At 41.9% G+C, this 19,957-nt stretch overlaps 1 protein-coding gene across 3 annotated transcripts in view; it reads right to left on the bottom strand.

Moving 5' to 3' along the window:
• PEX3 (peroxisomal biogenesis factor 3) overlaps positions 1-19,957 on the bottom strand; it is a 988,587-nt gene that overhangs the window by 73,019 nt on the left and 895,611 nt on the right. For 2 of the 3 annotated variants that reach the window (XM_044060118.1, XM_044060109.1), the window contains exon 11: positions 18,632-18,728. The exons of the other annotated variant lie outside the window; for it this stretch is intronic. In XM_044060118.1, the coding sequence (XP_043916053.1) occupies positions 18,632-18,728 (97 nt within the window). The remainder of the gene's footprint in view (positions 1-18,631; positions 18,729-19,957) is intronic. 3 annotated transcript variants of the gene reach the window in all.

Raw genomic sequence — 19,957 nt, 5'->3', positions numbered from 1 at the left:
TGTCCTGGAGGTCTAACGAGCACATCCAGTTGTCTCTGCCCAAAAAGGGTAGAATGGACTGCAGTGTTACCATCTGAAATTTTGTCTTTAGTACAGAGTTGTTTAACCTGCTGAGATCCAAAATGGGTCTCCATTCTCCTATCTTTTTTGGTACCAAAAAGAATCTGGAGTAAATTCCGGATCCTAGCTGATCTGCTGGGACTGCCTGGATGACTCTTTTTTCTAACAGCTTTTTATTTCTAGCTGAGCCTGACCCCTTTGTGCGGGTGGTACGTCTGGTAGGAGTTTTGGCGGTTGTACCGGAGGGAAAGTGAAAGGGATTTTGTAACCCTCGGATATGATCTTCTGTACCCATGTGTCTTGGGAGAGGGATTGCCAGGCTTCCGGGTACAGAGATATTCTTCCCCCGGCTGCCTCCGAAGGCGGACAGTCGGGCAGTTTCTCAGGGATGCTGAAAGGGTTGGTCAGGAAAAGATTCCCTAGAGCCCTGGTTCTGAGGACCCCCTCTGCCCCTGGGTCGGCGTCTGTTATTATTTCCCCCTCTGCCTCTAGGGGGAAATTCACCACGTGCGGCAGGCGCGACTCCCTGAGGTTTGCGAAACAACATCTTTCCTCCCTTCTGTCCCTTAGGATAAGGTCTAGAAGGCATGGAAAAACGGACTCCCATGGCAGAGAGAGTCTTACCATCTTGCTCGCATCTGGTGAGGGTATTCTTCACCTGAGGTCCGAACAATTCCGAACCGTCAAAGGGGGTGTTAGTGAAGGACGCCTTGAAGGGATCGGCAAAGTTACAGAGTCGCATCCAAGCATGACGTCTCAACGCAACGCCTGTGCCAGCGGCCCTACTCGCTCCATCGGCTGCATAAGAGATAAGCCGCATGGAGGAGTTAACAATGGAGTTCAGGGTAGCCAGCTGAGAGTTTATTTTGTCCTTAAACCCCGCAGCAGAAGGATCCTGTACCGTTTCACCCAGCTCTTTGAACAAGTCTCTCTGAAGGAAGGTGAAATGACATAAATAGTTCAGCGATCGCATAGAAAAGGTCGCTGAAGCAAAGGTCTGCTTGCCATACCTGTCCATGGTCCTGGACTCTTTGTTAGGAGGATGAACAGATACAGAAGGATCAGCCAATTCCTTCTTAGTGGCTGCTGCTTCCACCATAGCATCAACTGAAACACCTTTGGTGAGAAAGGATTTGTCATCTGGTGCAGAAATAAATTTAGAAGGCCTCCTAGGGGTAGGTTCCATTGAATCAGGAGCTGCCCACGCCTTTCTAGCCACTACCTCCATTAGTGGGTCAAAAGGGGGAGACACCCAGGAGGTGGAAGGGCGAGATCCAAAGGCGTCAAGGTAAACCGACTCGTCCTCGGAAGGTTTGAGAGTGGACCAATTTCCCCTCTGTCTTAGGATTTCCAGGATGTCTGAAAAGGAGACATCCTCAGAGGGGGATCTGGGGGAACCTTCCGACTCATCCAAGTCGGTGTCCGACGTGACAGACTCGGGGGGGGGTCTATGTGCTTCCTCTTGCACTTTCTTTTCCTAGGGGGTTCCCCTGAAACTTCAGGGGAGCCCTCGGAAGAGGAGACACCCAAGGTGGGTACCCTACGCTTTGGATCTCTGCTGTCAGGTGTAACAGGATGGCCAGAGACCGTAACAGGCACTACAGAGGGAGGAGCCGCCGAACTTAACCTTGGAGTGTACACTGGGTCCAGCACACTCCTCATCACCTCGAAGGCTCCCCTATCAGATACCAAAGGTAGCACTGGCTCCGAAGAGACCGGAACCGCCCCCGGACCAGACAGAGAAGGCTCAGACTATGATGTTGGGGCCGAACTAACCAGAGCCGAAGCTCCGAGAGGGAGAGCGGGGTTGGACAAGGGTCCGATGCCACTCGCCCCCTTGGAGCCGACAATGGAGTCTCGGCGCCCGGACCTCTCCACGGATGGAACCAATGAAGAGGTCGGAGCCGACGACACCGGAGCCGAAGGAGGAAGTATCGGCTCCGACGTGGGCAAGGTCACGGTTCCGACAAACTCCGGCTCCGAGCTCGAGAGATGAGTCAGAGGAGGAATGGATAGCTGTATTGAAGGAGCCACAGTCTGGTGAGATGGGCTCTGGAGCATTTGGGCCAGCGCATGAGATTTTATGAGTCTACTGACCACCCTCTCGATGCCGTGGTCGGAGAGCCTGGATGACCTCGATGAATGAGTCCTATGACTCCGCTCCGATAGGAGAGGGGACCTCGGAGCCGATCTGACGGACTCTAGCGAAGGGGACCTAGAGCGCTTGCGCACTGGGGTCGGCTCCAATGATGGTTTCGGAGCGGAAACCACTTTGCTCACCTCGGAGCCAGCCGGAACCAAGGTCGGAGCCGTCTCGATAACGCCAGCCCTCAGCTCAGAAGCTGGAGCCGAGGGTTTGGCGGTTTTTGACGACTTCCCCGAGCCAGACTTGGACGGGGAGTCATCAGGCTTTAACAAGCCCCTTAGGATGAGCTTGTTACGCCTTTCCTGCAGGACTCTTGAACTAAATCCGTGACAAACGGAACAAGAGTCCTGCAGGTGTAAAGGCCCCAAGCAATAGACACAAGAAGTGTGACCGTCTGTCAGAGACATTTTCTGACAGCACGAGTCACACTTCTTGAATCCCGAAACCTTTGGGTCCTTTGACATCCTGACAAAAAATAAAAAGGAACACAGTCAGTCCACACACACACACTTATTTAAGTTAAGGAGAACTGACTAAAAACCCACACACACACTGAAAGGGGTGGGGTAAAACTAAGGAAAAGCCCGTAGGCCCAAGATAAAAAACTAACTAAAGAAAGGGAAAAAGGGCTACCGAAAAGGTAAGGCAGTTAGAAGGGACCTAAAGAAGGGTAACTAACTGGAAAAAAACTACTGTGACTGAATATATATCTGAAAAAGCACTTACTGACCAGAGCCGGTAAAAACAGACTACCTCGCAGCGAAGCAGAAAACGAGATCTGGGGAGTTAGCGCATGGTATTGTGGGATATAGGGCTGCCTTGAGCCGGTAAAAATAGCTCTCGAGCTATAGTATAGGCCGAGTCGGAGCAGAGGATCGGCTCCGAACCCATCCAGCAAGAATGAAGGCGAGAATGACAACTTAACATCATCATATAAACAGGATTAACAACGTAAGTTCCAGTGGGAATTTGTCATGAAGTAAAACGTGTTATAAAAAAGTAGTTATAGTTTCTCAATGAGGCTAGTACTGCAGTATTAGTGGACCTTTAGTCAGATGACTGTGTGTGGGATAATACCTAGACTCTAGAGTGTCCTGTCTACAATATGTATCAAGTTATAATTAGGTAAGTCTCTTGGGAAGGCTAGAGTGTGCCTGCATTCAATCTGTCCCTTTCTTACAACAAACGGTAAAAATCCGAGGTAAAACATAATATATAAATCAAATAAAGCTTCTGTTTCCAAAGAGTTGCACAGAAAAGCATAAAGCAACACTGGGTAGTTTGAGATAAGATGTAAATCACTGATTAATATATTTTTTAATGTTATTAACAATCACAAATGGTACAACTCCTCAACAAATCTTTTACCTGAGATTGCTGCTTAATGCTCTGAATTGTACTCCCTCTTGGACAGATGCACAGAGGCGTTTGTTCCAGTCTGGAGTAAGGATAATGCCAAGTTTATAACTAAACCCATATGGTGATCTCTGTCTGACTCTGGGAATTACAGGACTATCAGTCTTATTAGTATCTGAAGGCTTTGAAACGTACTGCAGCTAAACAAACAGCAATGATACAGGTGACCTTATCTCTCCAGATATACATCACTTCAGCTTTGAAAAAGACAGACAGTGCCTACTCAGCCTGGCTGAGTTATTTGAACATGTTACTGAGGGTTTGGTTACAGGGCATACAGTCCATACTGATCATCTAGACCTTGCCAAAGCCTTTGGCACTATACCCCATGCTGGAACTGTTGACAAACTCTCCTAACTCAACATTAACCTTTACATAGTTCACTGGATTGCTAACTGGCTCTCTGGCAGAACCCATACTGGTCGCATGTATTTGCTCTAGAGAGAAAAAATGTCACTAGTGGTGTTCCATAACATTCTGTACTGGATCTCCTCCTCTTTGGTATATACTTCTGTGAGATAAAAGTTGATATAAAGGGGCTTTGGTTAACCAAGTCTGCTCATAACTGCAAACTGGGGCTGGTGATGAAATACCATTCTGATACTCAAATTCTCCAGCGAAAGCTAGACCAAACAAATGCTTGCTGTATTAATTATGGGCTTAGCCTTAACAACAAGAACTACAACATAGTTTCCTTTGATAAATCTAGCATCACTACTGCTTACCATGCAGATAACATGCCACTTAAATTTGACACAGTTCACAGTCGCAACACAAGTTATCTTATGCACATATGTTGATAACAGATTCTTCTGTGAGCACTATGTCTCTGTGGTGGTTACAAAATCTTTCTACTTTCCATTATCTTCCATGGCATCTCCACAAACTCCAAAGAAGTTAAAGTTCCACTTTATTAATGCCGTATTAGGCCCATCATTGAATATAATGCACCCTTTGGCTCACCTAAACCATCTTGATAGACCTAAGCATTTCCTCACCAAAAATGATCTCAGGTCTCAGTACCCTTAGTTACTCTGATAGACTAAAACCACTACCACTCTACTCCATGTCGTAAAGACTACTGAGGGGACTGCTGCTTAACTTTTCATGCTATAAATGACCTCACACTTCCTGAAATCCTTCACCTAAACAGAACAAGTGGTAAAGCAAACACCCATTCTAGAGACCTAAACCAACAACATCAAATCAACACCAGATGGTGCGACAGACACCTAACCCAACATATACCTCATTTCTGGAAAAGGCTCCACTTACCTATCAAGCAGAGTACTTTGTCGCAACTTTAATGAGTGATCACAAATGTTCACTATATGTGGAGAAAGTCTACTTAAAAAGGGGCACTGCTAATTTCCCACCAGTACTGGGTGATATGACTGAGCTTCTTGATGACCTCTTTTGACTACACTTAGTAAAATCCTATGAACCTTGTGTCCTGGAATTTTCCAATCAGTTTACGTCACCGCTGAATCCACACAGTGCGCATATCTAAAGGAATATTCTGTTGGAAAATATTAAATGCAGGCCTAACTAGCTGTTCTTCATTTCTATTTTCTAGATTTTGTTCTATAGCATGATAATGAATTTCATAAAATTCATTGTCTGTAAATTTTAAAAGTCAAATGATACACCACAATTAACTTCAGGAAACTACAACTACTGGACTAAAGTGTAAAAGTATCATCAAAAACAGAAAACAAAGAAGCATTTCTTAACACTTTCTTAGTACTCAGACTAAATGTAAACTATTAAGAGTGGTCAAACCTTATAAAAAATGGTACACAGATTAAAATGATCTATAAGTAAAACTACTATGAGGAAGACACTCACTCCACAGGCTGGCCTTTCATATTTCTAGCACAATGGCTAGGAATGTTAGGGAAACAAAAACATATAGTCTTGGGTATACTAATTTCAAGATGAAAAGCTTTTGCCCCCTCTTGAATCTCACTGCAGACTGCTTGTAAACCAGACACATATTATAACGTTATACCATCTGTGTATGCGGTGGTGGTGCTGCGGTAGCGTTGTCGCCTCACAGTTAGACGTTGCCCGTTCGATTCTCAGAGCATCTTCTGTGTAGTGACATGCGTGAATGGGCGTTCCTTCGTTGAAGGTTGTGCGTTAGGCCCGGCAAGCCAGTACGTAAAAATTTATTGCCAATCATTAGCGGACCGGAGTTCCGCTGTGGTGACCCCTAACCGGGAAAAGCAGAAAGACACAAACAAACCATCTGTATATGCAATGATTTTAAGAGTATTTAATACCACAGCAAAATGCAAAAAGCCCATTAATCAGTCCTGGGGAACACATGTTTATTTTGAATCACAAACCGGAATGATAGCTTTCTTATTTTTGTAACAATACAGCTATTTTTCAGGGGGTGTATGTTCAGTCATTGAATACAAAATACATAGAACCACTGTTCATCGAAAGTTCAATTCAGCAAATGTTCAATCACTGAATATTTTACCCACGGAAAAGAGACAGTGGACCAACATGCATACCGAAATACACACTGCAGTATATCAAACCCACCCAAGTGGGGGGTTGTACCCCCTACTTTATATATATATATATATATATATATATATATATATATATATATATATATATATATATATATATATATATATATATATATATATATTCTGTTCTACATTTACTTTTGATTTTTTATCTCCCTTTGTAACTGCATTATGACCTGCACTGTTAAATGTTTTCAATAACTCAAACAACATGGCTAACGAGGCTGCATAATGTCAAAGGTTGGTTTGTTATGATTAATCACATTTGACATGAGATTAATCACAGCTAAACATCTAAATTACCAATACTTTGCATATACTAGTGGCACTAAAAATCTAGCACAATGTTGTTGACAAAACATCAACATGTGGTCATGCTCAGAGAATGTTTCTCAGAACACGCAAATGATAAAGCAGTGTTTTTGAGGGGCAACCCCCCCCACCACCATACCCATATGTACTTTTCTGTTGATCAAAGTGTGTAGAAAAAAAAACAGGCAGATTTGACATTAAACTGACTAGTACTACATAAACTAAACTATATGTATAAACTTCAAGCTCATATACACTCAGTGAAGAGGGAAAACACCTTCTCCTTCTTCTGCAAGTCCCATGAATCAAAAGGGAAATCACAGTATCTTCAACACAACTAGTTCTGATGACAGAAATTCTGAGACTTGCTTTAATAGTATGCAACAGTTTACCTTCATTAGGACAATAGTCCATTGTACGACGCACTAAAGTGCGAAAGTACAACAGCAAGATTTGGGAATGTCAAATCACATATTTGTGAATTCAAATGAGCGAATGCCAGTGTGCATTTGCTCATTTCTATTCAGCATTCTGGGTGCAGATCGCACTACAGTGGGGATCAGGACATGTACCCTTTTCCTTTACAGTAGTGTGACCTTCGAGTTAGTATATTAAATTATCAGGGAGTGTGGGGGTGCAGCCCCCCACATGGGGGGTATAGGGGGGCTTGCCCCCCTGCATAATGATCTTTGGAGATATCCGGAAATGTTGGGTGTTTCGAATACTTTCAACATTTCCGGACAGTTCAATTCATTGTGCTGCACTTTCTCTGTTTTCAGCAGTCGAAAGTGCAGTTTTCGACATTGTGAGTCGGTTACTTGACCAGCTGCATATTTCATTTGCAACCTAAAGAAGGTAAACTGCATGCAACACAGCAGAGATTTGCAGTTAAATACAATACGTTTTGCTGTAAAGGTAGGATTTGAGTTTCTAAAAAACATGTTGGAAATCACCTAACAATTTGTTTGAGTCATAATATCATCAGCAAACAAAGCTAATTTTTCCTGGCTACCACACTGATTATATCCCTGAACTAGTGTGCCTTATCTTTTTAGGTAACGGTTCCAGGTATACAGAAAATAAAGAGAAGGGAAAGGGGGACATCCCCCACTGGTCTCTCTATTCAAACTCATGTTATCAGAAAGGACTCCTCCCCAAAGTTATTTTGTCCTATGAACCAGCATATATTCCCCTTATTAAATCTATTACACTATAACACCAACATTATTACCCTGCTCAAATTCTTAGCAAACACTACTGAATACTTTCTCTGCCTCCAAACTAATAATCACAAATGGTGATCTTTTTATATTCTGCTTCCCTCCAAATCATCATCATTCTATTAATATCAAATGTTTGTCACCCTTCCACAAAATTGCACTGATCCATATATATCAGACATGGTTACATTTCTATCATTCTCTTACCTGATAGAACAATAAATACTCTAACGGCGATTCAGAATTGAAATTGATCTACATGAGAAAGGGAGTACAGGATCCTTTCCCTCCTTCGGAAATACTACCACCACTATCTTCTTCCATAATGCAAGTATTCCCCCTTTACACACTATTAATAACAGTGCCTTCTAAATCTGAAACAGTCTCCTTCATCCTAACTTCCAAATTTATCTTGAAATCCGATTCACTCCTGCAGACTTCCTTGCTGCTCATTTATAGATGACATTGTTTTCCTTTATCTATATCTTGAAAGTTAACTGTTGTTCTCTGTCTTTACTTTATCCAAAGCCGTATTCAGACCCTGTGGAACAATTTCCATTTATCCCATCAACTCTTGAATTTTATATATTTCCCATTCCTTAAATTTCCCCTTTTAGTAAACATATGGTAAAATTTCAATCCCTTTCTTTTATTTTAATTTCTTACATCTTTATCATAACTCTTACAAGGTTATGGTCAGATATCTTTACTCGATGCATGATAAGTAGTTTCTGTCTTGAGAATGATATGTAAATTCCCACTGAAATGCTACAACATCCTTCATATCAAGCACTTAAATAAACACATTTAAAATCTACTTCATCTAGTCATAGGTTCACTTCTAAGCCCCAATGGCACATCCTAAGTGCTACAAATTAAACAGTAGTCACCATCTAGAAATAAAATGTTCAGCTAGAAAATGTTTATTTCTCCCAAAATCCTTTTAATCTCCATAACTGCAGTTCTGGGGGAATATAGATGTATACCAAGGTAAGTTTCTTTCATTGCCTGTTTCACTTCACTGCCACAAACCTTCCATTAGTGTCTTTCTTCTCTTCAACTACATTTGGGGTACATCTTCCTATCAATATAACATCTATTTTCCTTTGTCCTTAATATTCTACCAAGTATCTGCAATGAAATCCTCATTTTATCAAACTCGTATGTTAATTTCTATCCAAATATGTCTCATGCAATATGACAATTTGTATCCCACATTTCTTAACATACTTCAGTACTCTTTTTTTTTTTTTTTTTTCTGTACCTGTAAGATATTTACATTCCACATTAACATTGATAAGGCTAGTTCTCTGTTGTCTTCTTCCATCTATCTCAACCTCTGGGTTATCAGATCCAATTAGAACCAAAGCTAGGAAGTCAGACTATGGCACCAAAGCTCAAACCCCTCGTCCTTAATCTCCTGCAGCACCCAATCTTCTCATATCGAGTTTGCCCCTCCCATGCTGGAAATGTCTGAAAACAAGCCAATAACCTCTGAGGCCAGGCCAAATGAGTTCCAACACAAGAAGACTTCTGGAAGGCCTGCAATGTCCTCAAGAAGCAGAAAACCACAAGGTATCACTCTGAAAGTGGGATGGAGGAAGAGAATGTTGAGATGGATGAAAGAAAACAAGATGGATCTAGTGTTATGGTAGGTACATAACTTTCATATCAGATGTTGTCTTTTCCATCCATCTCCACCTGTGAAGCACAGATCCCAGCCAGGCTGATTGGCGTGGTACTAAGAGAGAGAACATTCTGAAAAATGGTGAAGCTAAATGAAGCCCTTGTTCTCAACTGAATGTCAAGCTTGTGCCGAGTCAGAAAAGTACAAGTATTCGACCAAGTAGTTACTGAACAGATATCATCCAATGATGCATGACTAAAGAAATATGTAGAGGTAGATATTGCCTAGTAGAATGAGCCTTTGGTTTGGATGGCAAGGACAGCCCATTAACCTGATATACATAAGATATACACTCAGTAAGTCACTTAGACAAGGTGACCTTTAAATACTCCTCCCATTCTAGCCTTTGGAAAAGGATATAAAAAGTTGGTGAGATTTACAGATGTTCTTCATTTTTATAATTAAAATTTTAGCTGCCAGTGCAGATCTAGACGGCGAAGAATGCAACCCCCTTTATTACTGAACTTTGTGAAAAACACAGACAAATGGATAGGCTGCTTCAAGTTAGACTCAGAGGCCACATTAGTAAGAAGGCTGGATTAATTAGTAAATATACCTTATCCTTGTGACAAATTAGATAAGGAGACTTACATGCAAAGCCTGGATGTCTAACAATAATTTGGTGGAAGTTACAGCAACTAAGAAAATAGTTTTCCAAAATAAAAACTTCAGATTTACTGTAGTACCAGGTTCATAGGGTCAAAGCATGCAATAAAAGGGTGAGATACCATGGTGGGACTGGGTCTATTGGGGGGTGTCTGATGAGAAAGGCTCCATTCAAGAATGCTTTAGATAACTTCAGGGAAGCTGTGGGAAAATGGTCTAATCTCACATGAAAACTGGAAATGGTAATCAGCTGAACCTTGATACCAGAGTAGCTTGCCTCACCTCTGATTGAAAAAGATTGGCTACAACGTCCAACATTGCATCTAAGCGAGCTGAAAAGTGATGCATGCTTTTAGAGATGGACTAACACACTTCTGAGAAGAGGAAATAATATCTACAACTCTAGCAGACAGCTTTGGATTTCAGGCTATCATTAGAAGTGGAAGAAAAAAAGCAGCCAGTTTGAGTGAGCTGAGATCTGGATGAAGCTATCCTGGTGAATGTGAGATTAGATTAGATTCAGAAATGGATCTAGAACACAAGGGGGATTAGCTAGGTGAGGCAACATGAAGAGTAGCCAAACTTGTCTGGACCAGAAGAGGGCTATGAGAATCACAGCCACCTTGCACCATGGTGGTTTATGTATGAATTTGACGATTAGAGGAGTTGTTGGACATGTGTAGAGAACCTGGGGGCCGAGCATGGACTACAGTGTCCTTCTGTGACTGTCCCATCTGAGGGGTCAGGGCAAAGAATTTGCTGCACTTGGTGTTGTAAGGTGTTGCAAACAGGTCATAGCAGGGCTGGCCCCAGTGGCTAAAAATCTCTGCCACCACTGACAATTTGAGGGAGCACTTGTGGGGCAACAGAATGCTCTGCTCATCTTGTCTGCTAGAATGCTGGATCTCCCTGGGATATGCATGGGAAAACATTGCCCATTGTCACATCTTTATGGTCTCTTCACAAAAGGGGTTAAGATTAGGTTCCACCTTGCTTGTCGATATACCAGACAACTGCCATACTGTAAGTCTGTATGGATGTGACACCTTTGGGGATACAGTCATAAAAAGCCTGCAACACCAGGAGTACCATTCCCATCTCCAAAACACTGATACGCAATTTGGCTTCTAACTGGGACCAGGTAACGTGGACCATTCTTCTCACAAAATGCCCCCACCCCACCCTAGGAGGGAGGTGTCTGTAGTTACCATGGTCATCTGGGGAGAAGGACAAAGGGAAGTCCTGCCAACACAATGTCAGATGTCAGCTACCATGAGATGTGAGGGCAACCAATCTCAGTAAGTCTTAAGGTACACTGCACTGGATGTGTTCTCAGAGAACACTGGAACAAATGAGTCCATTAAAGTACCTTCATGTAAAACCTTGCCAGAGAAACTAATGAAATGGCAGCAGTCAATGAACCTAAGAGATGCAGGATCAGAAAAGCGGGTAGTCTCTGAGGAGGAAGGACCTGATGAGTCAGGAAGTGAAGAGACAATAACATTGAGAGTGGAAGCCTGGCAGTGTTAAGTTGTAGTGTCCAGATGAAAAGCTATAAACTTCACAGCCTGGACTGCCTCTAACATGGACATCTTGAGGTGCACTGTAATTCACAATACAATGCACACATGGATCAAGGAGTCTTTGGTTTGAAACAGCAATGCCCTTGACACTGCCATAAGCAGTCAGTAATCCAAGAAGGGAAAGATATGGAATCGAAAAACCACAAAGCAAAAGAAAACTAATAAAAACAAACCACACTGGAGCCAGAGTAAAGCTGAGCGCTTTTGTCCTGTTTATTACAGAACTTCTTCAGAAAGTACAGTTGTGTACCTGCCATAAATGTAGATGTTCGAGTGTATTCACTGTTGCAGTCATTACACTTGGGTTATCCTGCTGGCAGGCTACCTGCAGTCGGCCTGAATTCCAAAGTCCTGGTCCGGCGTCGGTTGCTGTCGCCTCTTCCCTGACGTCAGTGCGCCAGGGGTATATAAGATGCAGCCAACGCCATTTTCTTCAGTTTTTCTTGCCCCAGATGTCAGATGCCCCCAAAAGGGTAGGCTAAAAATAATGCTTATAAAAAGCATGCACTAACATAAAAATTGCCTTTATCTACAAGCAAATACACCACAGAGGTTGTATAGAATAGAGAAGTACAGATAAGTCCAGCAAAGAAAAGAGGATGGTGGGTGGGTAACCTGGACTGCAACAGTGAATACACTCGAACATCTACATTTATGGTAGGTACACAACTGTACTATGTTCATCGTGTTTCACTGTTGCAGTCATTACACTTGGGTTGAATCCCAAAGCTGAGGCTGGGTGGCTGGGTCTAAATAGAATTAGGAGTGGGTATGAGGCCCTGCAGAACTGCAATGGCAAAGCCTGCTCTGGATTTAGAATAAAGAGGTAAGTGGTAGTGCTTTGTAAACGTGTGCACTGAAGTCCAAGTTGCAGCCTCCAAAATATCCTTGGTTGGTACTCCTCTGAGGAAGGCTGCTGAAGTGGCTGCTGCTCTGGTTGAGTGTGGCCTAATGCCCTTAGGCACTGTTTTGGCATGTTGTGAATAACAGAAACGAATGTAGTGGCCTATCCATTTTGAAATGGTCTGCTTTGAGATAGCCTTTCCTTGTGATCCTGCAGCATATGCCACTAGAAGTTGCTCAGTCTTTCTGAAAGCTTTAGTTTTGTCCAAGTAGAAGCGTAGCTGTCTGTGTATGTCAAAAGAATGCAGAAGTCTCTCCCCTTTATTCTGTGGGTTTGGATAAAAAGTGAGCAAATGAATGGTTTGATTAAGAGCCACACTGGACACTACCTTAGGCATAAATGTTGAATTCGTCCTTAGAGAAACCTTGTCCGGATGGAAAATAATAAAAGTTTCCACAGCCATTAATGCCTGTAACTCTGAGGCTCTTCTTGCTGAAGTAATTGCTAGGAGCAGAGCTGTTTTCCAAGATAAGAATTTTATCTCGGCTGTGTTGGCTGGCTCAAAAGGAGGCAGTGTGAGTTTTTCAAAAACAAAATTGAGGTCCCATTTAAGTACCGGTGCTATGTTTTTGGCCCCTCTGAGGTACTGCCTTAGCAGTGGATGTGAAAAAATAGGCGGTTCCGTATTGTAATGAGCTGAAATGGCAGAGGCATGGATCTTAACTGATGAGAAGGATAGGCCTTTGTCCAGCATCTCAGTTAGGTATTGTAAAATCTGAGGAATATTTGGAACAAGCGTGTCGAATCATTGTGCCTGGTTCCAAGCACAGAATCTTTTCCATTTTTCTGCATAAGATTTTCTGGTGCTGGGCCTCCTGTCCTCCAAAATAACATCCATAACTGCTTTAGAGAGAGGTGTGCTTTGAGTGTTTATATTATCCGCCATGCAGCCAGATTTAAGGTTCTGAGTTGGCTGTGCAAGATCTGATTGTTTTGTTGGGTCAGTAGATGAGGAATTTGAGGTAAGGTCCAGGCTGGGCCTTGAGACAAGCTCTTTAGGATTGGATACCAGTGCTGGCGTGGCCAGTCTGGAGCAATCAGTATCATTTTTGGCTTCTCTTGTCTGACCTTTAGGAGTACCTTGGGGAGGAGAGGCAGAGGAGGAAAGGCATATACTGTAAGGGTTTTCCAGCTGAATGATAGAGCATCCACCTTCCATGCTTGTTTGTGATAAGTCCTTGTGCAAAATCTCTGTAGTTGACAGTTGTGTGGGGTGGCAAATAGATCTATGTCTGGGCATCCCCATTTCCTTATCATGCTGAAGACTTGTGGATCTAGTTTCCACTAGTGAGGGTCCATGAGGTTTCTGCTTAGCTCGTCTGCCAGAGTATTTGTCTTTCCTGGCAGGAATTGTGCTTGCAGGTGCATTTGATAAGTCAATGCTGTGTTCCACAAGGTCATGGCTTGTCTGCAGAGGGGTAGGAATGTGTGCCCCCTTTCTTGTTTATGCACCACATGACTGCAGTATTGTCCGTCTTTATCAACAGCTGTCCTGGATGGAGTAGGTCCTTGAAGGCTGTCAGGGCATTCTATACAGCTAGCATCTCTTTTTGCTTGATATGAAGATGCATTTGGCTTGTGGGCCACATGCCCTGAATACATTTTCCTGTCATGTGGGCCCCCCAGGCATAATCCGATGCATCTGTTGTTAGTATCTGCCTGGCTGTGGGTAAAGTGAATGGTTGTCCCTTGTTGTGGTGACAGGCCTGTGCCCACCATCGAAACTCCTGTTGCAGGCAGGGAATGAGGGTAATTAAAGTTTCCAGGCTGTGGCAATGTTGAGTCCAAACACTTTTTAGGTACCATTGTAACTTCCTCATATGCAGTCTTGCATATGGAATTAGCAGAATGCAGGATGCCATAAAGCCCAAAGCCTGCAGAATTTTTCTTGCAGGTAACTGGGTCTTTGTTGCCATCTTTTCGAAGTAAGAAGTCAGCTGCCTTTGTTTGTCTGGTGTGAGATAAGCCATCTGGGCAGTTGTATTTAAGCTTGCACCCAGGAATATTATCTCTTGAGAGGGTACTAGTTTTGATTTATTTTTGTTTACTGTGTACCCTAGGCAAATTAGTAATCTTTTTACAAACGCCAGATGCTTCAGTAGAATGTCTTTGCTCTGTGCTTAAATAAGGCAGTCGTCCAAGTAGGGATATATCTGAATTCCTCTTTGTCTGCAAAATGCAATTACTGGTGCCAGGCATTTTGTGAAGACCCTGGGCGCAGTAGATAAGCCAAAGGGCAGTGCAGAGAATTGGTAGTGCATTCAGCCAGCTATGAATCTGAGGTATCTTCTGCACGTTTGTCTGATTGGGATATGCATGTATGCCTCTTTGAGGTCCAAAGTTACTAGACAAGCCTTCTTGCCCAGCATGGGCAGAAGCTGCTGTAGTGTCAACATTTTGAATTTTGGAACGTCCAGAAAAGTGTTTAGAATAGACAGATCCAGTATTGGTCTCCAAGCTTTGTCCTTTCTGGGTACCAAGAAAAGTCTTGAGTAAAATCCTTGTCCCTGCTCTTGCTGTGGTACTGGCTGAATAGCCCTCATTTCCAAGAGAGATGAGATTTGCTTTTGTGCCTCTGCCCATTGATTGTGTGGCAGGCCTGGCATACCTTTTGTCTTTGGAAGAGTGTGAAAGTGGAACCTGTAGCCCTGAGAAACTATATTCAAGACCCATTTGTCCTGGGTGATCATGTGCCAATTTTGTGAAAAAAGTGCTAGCTTTCCCCCTAAGGGTGCTGCCAAAAGATAAGTGCTTGACATTGGCAGGGGAAAGTCATTGGGACTGTTTCCTATATGGCTGTGACTTGTCTTCTCCGCTTTTGGAGGTAGGAGCACCCCATTGTTTAGGCCTGTATGAGCCTTGGGGCTGAGATCTGCCTCTAGGGCGTCTGTATCTGCCTCTTTGTGGCCTGTCTGACACAGGAAAGGACCAATTCTTAGAAGGCCAGTTCCTGCTAAATCTAGGTGGCTGAACCTGTAAGAAATCCTTTACTGTCTGCATAGATTTCGCTTTATCCTCCATTTTCTTTAACACCAAACAAAGTATCATGATGTAATGGAACATCCAATAATTTTGCTTTAACATGATCAGGCAGATTCAGTTCCTTTAACCAAGCATGCCTTCGAATGACAGAGCCTGTAACAGCGGCCCTGCAAGAGGCCTCCAGTGAATCAAAACCACATTGCAAAGTATGCTTTCCCACTTGTTCAGCTGCATGCAATAAATCCTGCATTTCCTTGTTTTCAGCACATTCAGAATTTATCAACATTTTCTGTTTTAACAGTGGCATTAAGTATTGCTGATATTTAAGCATATGAAACTGACAATTTAAAGCCCTTACAGCCAAGGTAGCAGAAGTGTAAACTTTTTTCCCCCATCTGTCAAGTGCTCTAGAATCCCTATCAGAGGGAACAAGATTTTTTGCAGTGGAAGCCTTGACCCCTTTGGGACCCTGAGATATAGTTTCTGGGTCAGCAGCAGGGTTTTTATATAGAAATTTATGAGAATCTGGAACCCTGTAGTACCTGTCTGGCTTAACGGGTGCAGGGGGTAAAGAGTCAGGAGACAGGCCGGACTCTGAAAATACATCATCTACAATGTCTAGTACAGGTGGAATAGCAAGAGGTCTGTGCTGAGGAAGTAAAAGAAAATCTCTGAGCCTTTTCTTAGATTCTGAGTAATCTTGGCTCTCCCAGTGAAAATGCTCCCTCATGGTATGCAGGGTTTCCCCAAAAGTAATGAAATGCAAAATCGTACCGACGCTTAATAATGCGTTGGTTAAATCTAGCATAAAACCGACAACTAGCAACGTCGTGGTCAGGGCCTAGGCAAGGAATACAGTAAGAGTGAAAATCCTTATGAGGTATTTGCTTCCCACAAGAAATACAATTGTTAACTTTTTCTGACATCGATCTGGAGCAAGAAAAAAGTTTCCCCAATGGGGTACTTAGCTTTATTGAAGACTTTGGATCTGAAATTCGATTTCGAAAATCTCAGGAGTCGGCCGACCGGCACTTGCAAACTGCTTTTGCTTCGGGCACCGCGCGGCAAGAAAGACTGAAAAAAATGGCGTCGGCTGCATCTTATATACCCCTGGCGCACTGACGTCAGGGAAGCGGGTGACAGCAACCAACGCTGGACCAGGACTTTGGAATTCAGGCCGACTGTGGGTAGCCTGCCAGCAGGATAACCCAAGTGTAATGACTGCAACAGTGAAACACGATGAACATCTAAAGACCAATTACAATAATTTCCTTTCATAAAAACATCAATTGTGACATCATTTCCTCAATTAATATTAATTAATATAAAGTAACAAAACATATATAAATGCATATACATACATTTATTTAACCATATGAATATAAATATAAACATAGAAAGACTATTGCTTGTCCCTATCTATCAAACAAGTATGTATATATGTTTATAAAAATATTTATATTTACATTACACAACTAAGAATTAGTTATTAACATAATTTAAATGACTTTTCACAGAAATCTTATCATTTATACCTGGGCTTATGTTGGCCCTTAAAAAAAATCTATCATTTTAACTCAATTTTTTCTAAAAAAAATAGTTAAAAGAACCAATGAATTTATCCCTATTAACTTTCTCTACTACAAAGAAGGTAAATTTCTTAAAATTTGTACACTTCATTTAGTGCTTTGCTAAAGCATTGCTTAAATCCTTCTTTTTAATAGCTAACACGTGCTGTCTGACTCTAGGATTCAATTTTCTTATAGTTTTACCTATATATGTAACCTGAGCTGCACTGCTACAACTGTCATGCATTTGGTGAACACCTGGGGAGCTGTAGTGTGACCGGACAGCACTTGGAATTGATAGTAAGCAGCTCTCCGCTGGAAGTGTAGAAACCTTCTTGAATGCCTGGCTATCTTAATATAATCTGTATCCTGAAGGCCTACTGAGCAAATCTAGTCATCCTTCCACAAGAGAAACAGAATGGTCTGCACTGTCTTCATCCAGAGCTTGGACTGTTTAACAAAGAGGTTTAGTCTGCTTAGGTCCAATACGGGCCTAAAGTAGTCGTTTTTTTTGGGATTAAAAACAATGTAGAATAAATCCTGGATTCTCTCCTTGGTCTGATGGGACCACCATTAATAGCAGTCTTTCTATCTCTACAGCTGCTTCCCTTTGTTGTTGGGAAGGTACAGTGGAAAGGGATGTTTGATGAATATTTGGGAAAAACTGATAAGTGATATTGTAACCGCTAGCAATGACTCAACATTCAGGAATCTGTGGTGATGGCTTCTAAAGCTTGAGCTGGAGAGCCAAGTGCTCCTGAATGCCCCCAAAGTGCAGCAGCAGGGCAACCCTTCAAGAGTGCTAAAAGGGTTTGCAGGATAAAGGTCCCCTGAAGCCCTGATTCTACAGGCCATTTCTGCCCCTGAGGAAGCATTCATTGAAGTCCTTTTTCTGTCCTGGTGGACAAGTTGTTGGCAAAAGCAGATCCCATGAGACACACACACACAGAGACACTTTAAATCACTAGAAACACTTATCTGAAGTGAAACTCCTGAGACCACTTCCATCCTGAAGCACAGCAAACGAGATCTGAATAACACAATGTTCAGAATATAAATATATCCGTTTTTGCTTTAAGCTAATAGATTTTGGATATGATGAGTAGTGGTGAATATGCTGTCTACTGCTACTATAACTATGAATATTTAGGAATTTTTAGAATCTGGTGATGATGATGCTTTTTTTTTTTTAATTCAGTTTTTTTTTTTCAATTCAGAGAGATATACTGAAGTGTACACAAATTTGTGATGATGCTGTCAAAATGTACACACTTGGTATTCAATATAGGACACGTATTTCACTTCTGCAGCTAGGTCATTGGGATGCATTATCTCTACCTATACATAAATATAGACATACACTCAGGTACCTGATGTCAGAAAGAATACCATTAAAAAGAAGCAAAACACTGATTTCTCAAAGTAAAATCTGAGATAACAGAATATTCTGCAATGGCAAATTATTGTCTAATAAAAGGAAAACAGATGAAAAGATAAAAATCAACAAAAGTCAAACACTTTACAAATTAAATATGTAATGCTGGGGGTACCACCCTGAATCCACCAACTGTAACAACATACATTGTATTTTATTTGCTTACCTGAACAAAGTAACTAGGTGACTCACTACACAAAGAATTTATCTGTCCATTTATTATTGGAATGATTTTAGCCAAAGGAAGACTAACACTTGAAAGGCTACAACAAAACAGAAGAAAACAAATAGATAAAACTTTTGAAAACATCAAAGATTACAAACAACCAGATAATTGTCAACTTTAGTAATTCTCACAGTAGGATACAAATACTAGAGACGTGTATCAGAAGTTTATAAAAAGGTGAAATATCAACACACACACACAGTGCATTTCACCAAATGTACTACAGTCAAAATATAGAAATGTACAGCAGTGTTTATTTAGTTGACTTATTATGACCATTCTTAATCTAATTTCCTAGAAGCCCATAAAGAATGTTAGTTCAGTAATGGGAGACTACAAATGTGCAAGTTACACTTGCCGTAACAGTAAATATTTGAATTCTTCACTATTGCAGTAGCCTTTAGGCTACATGGGCTGCTTACTGTCCAGAAAACAAGATGTTTCCTCCCCAGGAGACAATAACCAGACAGCTCCACAAAGCTCCGGCTCCCTCTCACACTTTCACTCTGACTGATGACTGGAAACACAGAAGGGGAAATCATCAGTCAGCGTGAAGAAATCTTCTGGACTTTCTTGTCCATACAGAAATAAGAGCTTACTCACCTGGAACCTCATGATATAACAGTAACAAATAACTTTATATCCCAACAACTAACTATATACAGAAGTAGAGAGATGGTGGTTAGGTAGAGCTACTGCAGCATTGAGGAATTCAAACATCTTCTGTTATGCTAAGTGCACCTTACACAACTGTACTATGTTTATTATTCTCACTGCTGCAGTAGCCTTTTGGCTACATGGGCTGATTACCAAAGCATATCGAACCTGGAAGGATAAGGATCTAGGAGCCACTGGAGAATGGCACTAGCAAAGCCAGTCCTGGACTTGGACAAAGAATCCAGCATGCAATGCTTTTTTTACTGACACAGTTATCCTGAAGGCAAAAGCTGCTAGTTTTTATTTTTTTTATAGGATCTAAGTTTTTATTGCTCCCCTCCTGCCATCTCTTTTAGTTCCCTGTTTGCCAGAAGATGTTTCAGAGTGACTATTTTGTCTTTAAAAGACTGTAAGATTTATAATGTGAGGCTTGAAAAAATTTCGGTAAGCCCCTGAATTAATTTCCCTCTGTCATTAAACTGTTTTAGGACCGCACTAGCAGCATGCATCTCAACTGTACAGATTTTTGCTGAATTTCTATGATTTTTGCCTGATATTTTTGGCCCATTTTTCATAAAAATTTTGTTTTTCTGGGAAATTAGTGCCAAT

This window comes from Protopterus annectens, chromosome 1.part0, assembly GCF_019279795.1.
Source record: "Protopterus annectens isolate FY-2018-M chromosome 1.part0, PAN1.0, whole genome shotgun sequence".
In the NCBI taxonomy this organism is placed as follows: Eukaryota; Metazoa; Chordata; order Ceratodontiformes; family Protopteridae; genus Protopterus; species Protopterus annectens.
The sequence above is the reverse complement of the archived record's forward strand: the minus strand, read 5'-3'. Positions and strand labels throughout refer to the sequence as shown.